The following is an 11,052-nucleotide window of genomic DNA, read 5'->3' on the forward strand; positions in this document are numbered from 1 at the left end:
TGGAAACATTCAAAAATTATTTAACGAGCGTGTGGGGGGTTACAATTTAAGAGGAATATTTAACTTTAAGAAACAAAAAGTCCGTACGACTAGAAAAACCTTTTGTATTTCGGTTTGTGGAGTAGGAGTGTGGAATAAATTGAACGGGGAATTAAAGCAATGCACAAACATGAACCATTTTAAAATGATATATAAAAAAATAATTTTCAAGGGGTACAGGGATTGAGGGGATAGTTGACAAGTGGGGGTTAATGTTTATCTATTGCTTTACTATTGTTTACTTATGTTTGGGTATTTCAGATATGAAGTTTGTATGTGCATAATAGTTGTATGTATATATATGTCTGTAGGTATTATGGGAAATTGCCTAAGGTAGTATTATTATTAGTAATTAATTGATTTTTAAATATGGTAGAAGTGTTGGGGAAAAGGGGTGAGATTTAATAAGTTATTCTTCTTCTCACTCCTTTTCGAGCTTGTACAGACACAGATTTGGACATTGGAACTTTGCTTTTGTTCTTCTCATTGCTTTGTAAATATTGATTGTAATGTCCAATTGTTTGATAATTTCGATTTTGTTACTATTAATGTCTTTTATGTCTTTACTTGTTCGGAATAAATAAATAAATAAAAATAAAATAAATAATATAAAAACACCCAACTAACACTATCAAAGGCTTTATCTGCATCTATGACCAGAACCATATTTGTATCCTTTTTTTGAGCATTATCCACAATGTGGAGGGTTCTTCTAATATTATCCTGTGTTTGACGTCCCTGAATAAATCCAGTTTGGTCTTCATTAATCAGATCTGGTACAAAAGTCTCGAGTCTATTGCAAATGATTGAGGTAAATAATTTGTAGTCTCGCCTTAAGTCTACTGATTGCAGCTTCCAGCTCCTTAACTGTAAATTGTGATGTAATAGTATTATTTTGTGTCTCACCAATGGATGGCAGGTTGAGTGAGTTAAGAAAACTTCTCATTGTCCTTTTGTCAGCTGATGGTGGTTTAGAATAGAGTTTCTTATAGTATTCTTCAAATATTCTTTCTATCTCATCTGGCTCATGTGATAATTGATTGGTTTTATGATCTCTTATTTTATGAATTGTATTAGAGGCCTGCTGTTTACGCAGGTGTCTGGCCAGGAGTCTAGTTGCTTTTGATCCTGCTTCATAATAGGTCTGCTTTACAAATCTTGTCCTTATTTCCATATCTCCCCTGAGGATCTCATCTCCCCCCTTATTTCCTTAATCTGTTTTAGTACCAACTGATCCTGTATGTTTTTATGTTTTTTCTCCAATTCTTTCAATTTTTCTCCTTTATGTTCATACGTAGCTAGTCGGGCCTTTTTTTGTGATGATGTCAGGGCGATCAGCTTTCCACGTATAACTGCCATCATAGCATCCCACAGTATTACAGGATCCACATCCCCATTATCATTCTCTTCTATGTACCTTTTTATCTCTTCCCTTATTTGTTCCACATTTGCCTTATTATTCAAAATACCCACATTGAGCCTCCAAACAGTATTTATTTTTCTACTAATCAGGTGTACTGTCAAGCTGATCGCACTGTGATCAGATACATCTGCAACCCCGATTTTACACTCTGTGATCCTGTGGCTTTCACCTGTATTCATTCAAAAGTAGTCAATCCTGGAGTAGGTTGAGTGAGGAACTGATTAGTGTGTGTAGTCCCTTTCTAAAGGGTGAAGTTCTCTCCAAACATCAATTAGGCCCATTTCCTGCACTGATGTGTTAATAAACTTGGTCAGATGCATCTTGGTTTTTTTTTTTAGGCTTGTTGTATCGAAATTATGTTTCATGACCACATTGAAGTCCCCTCCACATATCAAAATACCTTCAGTCTCTAAAGCAATAATGTCAAACAGAGTTTTGAAAATACATTTGGTACTCTCTGGTGGGGCATATACATTGATCAGTGTCACTACTTTGTTTTCCAGCTTTCCTTTAACTAATACATACCGTCACCGTGATCCCACCACCGGTCACAGCTTCCCATCTTCATCTTTCATAGCAAAAGGATTTGAGTATAGGAGCAGGAAGGTTCTACTGCAGTTGTACAGGGTCTTTGTGAGACCACACCTGGAGTATTGCCTACAGTTTTGGTCTCCTAATCTGAGAAAAGACATTCTTGCCAGAGAGGCAGTGCAGAGAAGGTTCACCAGACTGATTCCTGGGATGTCAGGACTTTCATATGAAGAAAGACTGGATAGACTCGGCTTGTACTCTCTAGAATTTAGAAGATTGAGGGGGGATCTTATAGAAACTTACAACATTCTTATGGGGTTGGTCAGGCTAGATGCAGGAAGATTGTTCCCGATGTTGGGGAAGTCCAGAACAAGGGGTCACAGTTTAAGGATAAGGGGGAAATCTTTTAGGACCGAGATGAGAAAAACATTTTTCACACAGAGAGTGGTGAATCTCTGGAATTATCTGCCACAGAAGGTAGTTGAGGCCAGTTAATTGGCTATATTTAAGAGGGAGTTAGATGTGGCTAAAGGGATCAGGGGGTATGGAGAGAAGGCAGGTACAGGATACTGAGTTGGATGATCAGCCATGATCATATTGAATGGCGGTGCAGGCTCGAAGGGCCGAATGGCCTACTCCTGCACCTAATTTCTATGTTTCTATCCCTTTCTGCCTTCAACAGCCCACACCCTCTGAAACTTCTTGTTTCAGTCATCCCTTCCCACCCAAACCACCCCTTCCCCAGCTACTTTCCTCTGCAACCGCAGGAGATGTAACACCTGTGCCTTGACCTCTCCCCTCACATTTACCCAAGGATCTCAGCTGTCCTTAACATGAGACAAAGATTCATGTGCGCCTCCTTTAACCACCTCTGTTGTATTTGGTGTTCCTGCTGTGGCTTCATGTATGGCAAGACCTGGTGTAGACTCGGTGACCGTTTCACTGAAGACTTGCACTCAATCCACCAAGGCCTGGAGTTCCCAGTGGCTAACCATTTTAACTCCCCCTCAAATTCTCATATTGACCTTTCTGTGCTGGGCCTCCTCTATTGCCAGAGTGAGGCCACACACAAAATGGAGGAACAGTACTTTATATTCAGCTTGGGCAGCCTACAACCTGATGGTATGAACATTGAATTCACCAGTTTAAGGTAACTAATCTACAAACAATTCCCAAACTCTCCCCTTCTTTTTCTTTCATCACAACCTCTATCACAATCTGCACATCCTCTGTCCTTAACATTCACCTTTTCTTTTTTTAATATTTCAATAGTGAATCCATCTGCCCACTAACCATCCCCACCTGTATCTACCTATCACTCTACAGGTCTTGTACTGTTCCAGTTTTCTCCCCTCCCCACTCTAATCAGTCCAAATGCAGGTAGACCCTGTTTCTCAAAATCCCCCGCAGCAACTTCCCCAATACATGACCTGTGCCTAACAATGATGCAAGTATATCTCCCAGATCCACTGCAATTTTAACCTGGCTTCCCACAATGTCCTGGGATACACCTGGTCAGGCCTCAGGGATTTAGCCTCCTTAGAAAGACATAGAAAATATAAAAAATAGGTGCAGTAGGCCATTTGGCCCTTCAACCCAGCACCGCCATTCAATATGAGTATGGCTGATCATCTAAAATCAGTACCCCATTCCTGCTTTTTCCCCTTATCCTTTGCTTTATTTAGCATTAAGACCGAAATGTAACTCTCTTTTGGAGAGAATTCCACAGATTCAGGCTGATGGGAAGAGTGACCATGGATCAGTGTGGGGTGCTGCCGCTCAAGAGGATCAGCGCGAACAGTAAGAGCAAGTAACTTGGGGAAATATTAATTTAATGGCCCAAAGGCTCTTTTCAGTCACCTACAGTGACCGGAAGAGTTGAGTACCGGCGGGTGTGGGATATTTCCGCTAATTACAACCGTTCTGTGTATCTACCACAGACGAGTCTCCGTATGTCCGTTTTAGTCTAAATCCCGCAGATAAAACTACTATTTATCTGCGTACGAAGAGCTCCGTCTAAACAGGACCCCTTACCATTTTCCTCTGTCTTTTCTCACCAGATATTTTACCAGAAATAGAGAAATCACCACCCCTCCTCCTTGTACTTCCCGGATGAATCTCTGGTGAGAGGAACAGCCCAATCAGAGTATAGTCGTACACCAGTGAACAGGCGGCAACAAGAGAAGCGCGGAAACCAACCGTCGGACCCCAAGAGTTTGAGAAAGTCCGCCAAAAATGTTTTTCCCAATAATCTCCAAAAACAAATACATTATAAACTCAGATCTTGCGTACCTCATTTCGCCCGTCAATTTAATCTTATATCTCCATTAACTGGTAATCGAACGGAGCAAATGTGTCTCACGGGTTATAACAGCGGGTGGGTTTCTGTGTAAATAACACAGCGTTGTTATGTCGGGTCAATTCATAAAGTGCGGCCGGATGCGAGATTACGGCGTCAAGTGGTTCTGTGACTGAACCTGTTGTGATCAAAGATCTTATGGTTGTGATTTCAGTAAAAGCGGCATTCAGGGAACAACCCGGCCGCAGTTTGATAAACATAAACACAATTCAATATATTGTACCTGTGTTTGCCAAAGTCCCCATACAATTTTGCAGCAATTCGATGTCGAAATAATGCTACAACTCTTTCAGTGAGATTGTGGGTGGCTCTTAAAAGAGCCTTTGGGTTTTCGGTTTATCAGGATTGAGAATGTTTACTTCGAACTGGTATACTTGGTCACCGCCTTTGTCCCTTCCGACACGGCGTGCTTGGCCAGCTCCCCGGGCAGCAGCAGGCGCACGGCGGTCTGGATCTCCCGGGAGCTGATGGTCGACCGCTTGTTGTAATGAGCCAAGCGGGAAGCCTCACCCGCGATGCGCTCGAAAATATCGTTGACGAACGAGTTCATGATGCTCATGGCCTTGGAGGAGATGCCGGTGTCGGGGTGAACCTGCTTCATCACTTTGTAGATGTAGATGCCGTAACTCTCCTTCCTCGACCTCCTGCGCTTCTTACCGGCCTTGCCTGCAGGTTTGGACACGGCTTTCTTGGCGCCCTTCTTGGCCACTTTCACTTTCGGTGCGTCAGGCATTTCGTCTGTCGGCTTTGGACACACAAATGTAGGGAACTCAACCCGAGCGCGGATTAAATAAATTGTCCCACCGCCCTATGCTAATGAGGGATTGAGGAAAGCGAACATTGTCATTGGATGGTGTCAATCATTCCTTTGATTGGACCTTGAAATGACCAATCAGTGCTTTGCTTCCACCAATCACAGAGCGCGCCCACTGCCCCGTGTCCGGTAACACGTGACAGGACGGGGAGGCGGAGTTCGGCGGAGCCGCTGCTGTCAATCATTTTTTTTAAATTTCAAAATAGACTTTATTCAGGTAATAAATATATAAGATATTCTCTACTTTTTACATAAAGTGTTAACTACCAAATTCCTTTGAAGGAATCAGAGAAGAAATACACTGCGTTTGAAGCAAATGGGAAATTACATCACTACAGCAGTTTCTTTTGGTGTAACTAATGGCGTGGCTGTTTTTCAGAGAGATGGACAAACTTGTTGAACAGGAAAACCTTAAAGATACTTTCCCTTATCTTGAGAATATAACTATTGCAGGAAAAGACCAAGCTGAACATGATGAAAATGTACAACGGTTTTTAGATGTCGTACATTCTAAAAATCTAACATTAAATCAAGGAGGACGACCAGTGGCTTTCATGTCTCGTACTCTCCAGGGTAGTGAATTGCAATACCCACCTGTCGAAAAGGAAGTTACAGCAATTATTGAAGCAGTGAGGAAATTGAGTAATTTCCTTGCTCGCCAGCACTTCACTTTGATAACAGATCAGCGTTCAGTAGCTTTCATGCTGGATAATCAGAAACGAACGAAGTTTAAAAACAGTAAAATTCATGAATGGAGGATTGAATTATCTGCATATTGTTATTCAATTGAGTACCGCCCTGGTAAGGATAATGTTGCTCCAGATTCATTAACTCGAGCATTATGTGCCTCTGTTAATTATTCTGCACTCACTGATCTTCACAATGGGCTGTGTCATCCTGGAGTCACTCGTTTGTTACACTATGTTCGTTCAAAAAACTTACCTTTCTCTACAGAAGATGTGAAGATGAAGTGTGCTTCATGTAGAATCTGTGCTGAATTAAAACCAAGGTTCTTCAGTCCTGAAGAAGGAAGATTAATCAAAGCTACTCAACCTATGGAATGTTTGAGTATTGACTTCAAAGGGCCTTTACCATCCTTCTCTCGAAATGTTAATATACTTACCTTAGTTGACGAATATTCGAGGTTTCCATTTGCTTTCCGTGTCCAAATATGTCAGCGGCTATGGTTATCAAATGTTTAGATCAACTGTTTTCATTCTGTGGATTTCCAAGTTACATACATTCTGATAGGGGCACCTCATTCATGTCAAATGATTTAAAAGACTGCCTTTCTAATAGAGGAATTTCAACAACTCCATATCATCCTATTGGAAATGGTCCGGTTGAGAGGTATAACTGAATCATTTGGAAAGCAGTGAAACTGGCTTTACAGTCAAATGATATACCAGATCAGCATTGGGAATGTGTTCTACCAGATGCATTACACTCCATCAGATCTCTACTGTCAACTGCTACCAATACTACTCCACATGAGCGGTTCTTTAACTTCAAACGGCGTCCTTCTAGTGATACTTCTCTGCCATCGTGTTTCACTGGGCCTGTGTTGCTTCGTCGTTATGTCCGATCAAATAAGAATGAACCTTTTGTTGATGAAGTTGAACTGACTGGTCAACCTCTCTCATGCAACTATCAAGTATCGGGATGGATGTCAGTCAACTGTCTCACTTCGTGACCTTGTTCCATGTCCGTCTTCTCTATCAGCTCCGTCACTTCTTTATAACACTAATTGAGAACTTCCTCCATCAGCTCCGTCACATCATGATAACACTAATCGAGAACTTCCTCCAACACTTCCAGCTATGGAAATTTCTATAAGAAATTCTAAAATTATAAATCTAAATAACAATATGAGTGAAGTTGATGACCAAGCAATATATCCACCCCCAGCTATTGAAACACCATTATCTCCTGAAGCTCCAGCGCTGCGATGGTCATCAAGACGTATTAAACCTCCTGACCGTCACAACTTACAAATAGAAGGGGAGAATGAAGTGGGAACATGTGCGGGGCTCTTCTAGAGTGTGCGCATATGCAGGACTTTTCCGGAGTGTGCGCATGTGCGAAGTATTTCGGGCGGGAAAGGCCTGCGGAATCAGCCAGACGTTTCTGAGTTATGTATTAAAGAAATAAGTTGCTTAAAGCTTAAATAAAGTTAAGTAAATTACAAGTAAAATTTCATTTGCCTCACCATACAATACATGAACCGTGCGAAAATTTCATCCAACATTTTCGGGGGCTATACAAATTATTCAATACAGTCTATATACATTGCTCAAAGTTAACAAATCTGTCCCCCACCCTTGCCACTCATGTGGCTCCCTGGCATGGGATACCTTCCCTTATTTTGAGGGGCGTCTCCACCATACCCTGCCCCCATGTCCAGCAGCGGAAGGACCCTAGACGGTGGTCCTCCCCCACCGAGCCTTGGCGTTAGCTACACCGAGCTTCAATGCGTCCCTCAGCATGTACTCCTGCAGTCTGCAGCGGGCCAGTTGGCAACATTCCCTGATGGACATCTCGCTCTGCTGGGTGGTGAACAAGCTCCGGCAGACCAAAGAGTGTCTTTCACTAAGTTGATGACCTTCCAACAGCACTCGATATCCGTCTCTGAATGTGTCCCTGGGAACAGTCCGTAAATCACAGTGTCCTCTGTGACGGAGCTGTTCGGGATAAAGCGTCCCAGGGATCCCTGCATACTTCTCCGGACTCTCTTTGCAAATCCACACTCTGCGAAGAGGTGGGCAACCGTCTGCTCTCCATAGCAGCCGTTCCGACGGCAGCGTGCGCTGGTAGTGAGGTTCCGACGGTGCAGGAAGGATCTGACTGGGAGGGCTCCCCTCATCGCCAGCCAAGCCAGGTCTTGGTGCTTGTTGTTGAGTTGTGTCGATGAGGCATTTTGCGAGACAAGCTGGGCAGTCTGCTCTGGGAACCACGCCCACGATCCATGGAGTCCTTTCCCTGCAGTGCCTGCAGGACGTTCCGTGCTGACCACTACCCGATGGACTTGTGGTCAATGGTGTTGGTGTGGAAGAACCTTTCCACAAACGACAGATGGGGCAGCAATGTCCAGCTGACTGGCACATTGCGTGGCATCTGCGCCAGGCCCATCCTTCGCAACACCGGGTACAGGTAGAACCTCAGCAAGTACTGACACTTGGTGCCCACGTGCCTTGGCTCTACACTCCGCCTGATGCAGCCACAAACGAAGGTGGCCATCAGGGTGAGGGCGACGTTGGACATGCATTTACCCCCGTTGTCTGCCAAGATGTGTATTGTGGCCTGTCGCACCCGGTCTATCCTTAACTCCAAGATGAACTGGAAGACGGCCCGGGGGATCCCTGTGGTGAAGGAGGGAGGGACAGGCCACACTTGCGCCAAGTACAGCAGCCCCGAGAGCACCTCACATCTGATGACCAAATGTTTTCCCGTTATATAGAGGGAGCGTTGCTACCACAGCTCCAGCTTCTTCCCACCCTTGGCTATCTGCTCCAGCAAAACTGGTCACATGCCTCAGCCCTCCCAAACCAGATCTCCAGCACCTTCAAGAAGGCAGTCTAGATGGTGAAGGGGACGGAAGATCGGTCAGGCCAGTTGCTACAGAGCAAGGCCTCGCTCTTCCTGCGGTTCACCCTGGCTCCCGTGGCCGACTCAAACTGGTCGCAGATGCTGACCAATCTGCGGACCGACCATGGATCCGAGCAGAAGATGGGGACATTGTCCATGTACAGGGAGGTTTTGACCCGAGTGTCCCCACTGCCTGGCAATGTCACTCCTCTTATGCTCGCATCCTTCCTGATGGACTCGGCAAAAGGTTCAATACAGCAGACAAGCAAGTCAGGAGAGAGAGGGCAACCCTGCCTGACTCCAGACCTGATGGGAAAGCTGTCTGATTCCCACCCATTGATTTTGTAATCTACATTCAACAATGTAATGGGTCTCCAATTCCTTATATCCTTCATCTCCCCCTTCTGCTTGTAGATTAGAGTGATGCTGCCCTTCCTCATGGAGTCTGACATGCTGCCGGTTGGAGCATGTGGTTGTACACTTCCAGCAGGTCCGGGCCCACCCAGTACCACAGAGCCGAATACAACTCGGCCGGTAGCTGCCAATCATCGCTTGGACGTAGACATCAAAGATCCGAGGGCGGATCTTCGGTAGACATAGCTTCTGTCATTGGAACACTGGTTGCGATGAAGTCACACAGAGGCCAGGCTGGGGAAAGACGGCAGATGGGCTTTTACCACAGGCCAGGTCCTGTGGGACTCTACAAACTGTCGGAGTGAAAGGCACGTTCTCAGTTCCACAACAGGACAGCCGTCACCACACATGGAATAGCAGTGAGAGCTGACAGACATGGTTAAGGTTAAGGTCAAGGTTATTTTATTGGTCACATACACCTAGGCGTAGTGAAATGCTTCTTGCCAATGCAGCACATAAAGAAAGAATACAGACATAACAGTAATAAAGAAATTTAAACATAAAAACATCCCCCCACAATGGTTCCCATTATGAGGGAAGGCACAAAGTCCAGTCCCTATCCCATGTCCACCCATAGTCGGGCCTATTGAGGCATCCACAGTTGCCTTTACGGAGGCCCGATGTTCCAGGCCGTTCTCGCCGGGCGATGGTGCTCGGGCGTCGGGAGAATCCTCTCAGCGGCATGGGAACCCTGGAACGGCCGCTTCACTTACCGGAAACCGTGGCTTCCGAAGCCAACAAGGCCGCGCCAGAAGGAGCTTCACCACTGGTGATCTCAGCGAGAGATCCCAGGCTCCCGATGTTTAACGTCAGCGCCGCAGCCCTGCAATGTTTTTCTCGGCGGTCTTCAGCTCACCGAAGCTCCAGCGCGGTGACCCAGGCAAGGCATCGCCCGCTCCGCTCCGCGATAGCGCTCCAACGCTGTGCCGCCGCCAAAGCCGAGGTACAGGGCAGTCCCCTCAGGAAACGCCGCTCCAGGCCCTCTGGTAGGCTGCGAGGACGGGTCGAAATTGCAGCCCGGAGAAAAGCTGCTTCTCCGACCAGGTAGGGACCCTGAAAAGTAGTTTCCCCCTTCCTCCCCCCCACCCCCACATAAAAAAGACTATAGCTCCAAAAACAAAACACTAAAACTCACATAATAAAAAATAAAAAAATTGAAAAACTAACAGCTGCAGGCTGGCAGCCATACCGCACAGGACTGCGCCCCCTATTCGCACAGGACGGCACCCCCTATTCGCACAGGACGGCGCCCCTTATCCCAGTCTGTTTCCACAAAATTCACTCAATCCTTGTTCATGTGAGTTTAGAAGGACGAGAGGGGCTCATTGAAACTTACAGAATAGTGAAAAGCCTGGATAGAGTGAACATGGAGGGGATGTTTCCACTCATCTTGGACAAGAGGTCATAGCCTCAGAATAAAAAGGACGTACCTTTTTGAAGGGAGATGAGAAGGAATTTCTTTACTTAGAGGGTGGTGAATGTGGAATTCATTGCAACAGATGACTGGTGGCCAAGTCAATGGACATTTTTAAGGTGGAGATTGACAGATTCTTTATCAGTTAGGGTGTCAGGGGTTTGGGAGTGAAGGCAGGAGAATAGAGAGGAAAAGATAGATCAGTCATGATTGAATGGCAGAGTAGACTTGATGGGCCGAATGGCCTTATTCTGCTCCTTATGAACTCACGTGTGTATTGGATTTAATGCGGGTTTCATCTGTCCCAGTCAGAGACTCAGGCACAAAGACCGAAGGCTTAACCTGTAGTCAGGTAGAGAAATGGCGACAGAAGAGATCAGAGACTGAGTGATACAGAGTGAGGTCACTCCCCCACAGGATGTCCCCTCAGGCGCTAGGCAGAGAGACAGCTAACAGAGATGGTGTGGGACCCT

The 11,052-nt window shown here is 45.4% G+C and overlaps 1 protein-coding gene across 1 annotated transcript; it reads right to left on the bottom strand.

The window, feature by feature from the left end:
* Positions 1–4,653: 4,653 nt before the first annotated feature.
* LOC116968048 (late histone H2B.L4-like) lies at positions 4,654–5,109 on the bottom strand. Its single transcript, XM_033014670.1, has one exon. It carries the CDS (start codon positions 5,083–5,085, stop codon positions 4,708–4,710), a length of 378 nt encoding a protein of 125 aa, XP_032870561.1. The 5' UTR covers positions 5,086–5,109; the 3' UTR covers positions 4,654–4,707.
* Between the last annotated feature and the right edge of the window lie 5,943 nt (positions 5,110–11,052).

Source organism: Amblyraja radiata, chromosome 43 (genome assembly GCF_010909765.2).
Source record: "Amblyraja radiata isolate CabotCenter1 chromosome 43, sAmbRad1.1.pri, whole genome shotgun sequence".
Classification (NCBI taxonomy): domain Eukaryota; kingdom Metazoa; phylum Chordata; class Chondrichthyes; order Rajiformes; family Rajidae; genus Amblyraja; species Amblyraja radiata.

Excerpts from the sequence above, each read along its gene's own strand:
- LOC116968048 (XM_033014670.1), bottom strand. The coding sequence starts at position 5,085 with ATGCCTGACGCACCGAAAGTGAAAGTGGCCAAGAAGGGCGCCAAGAAA.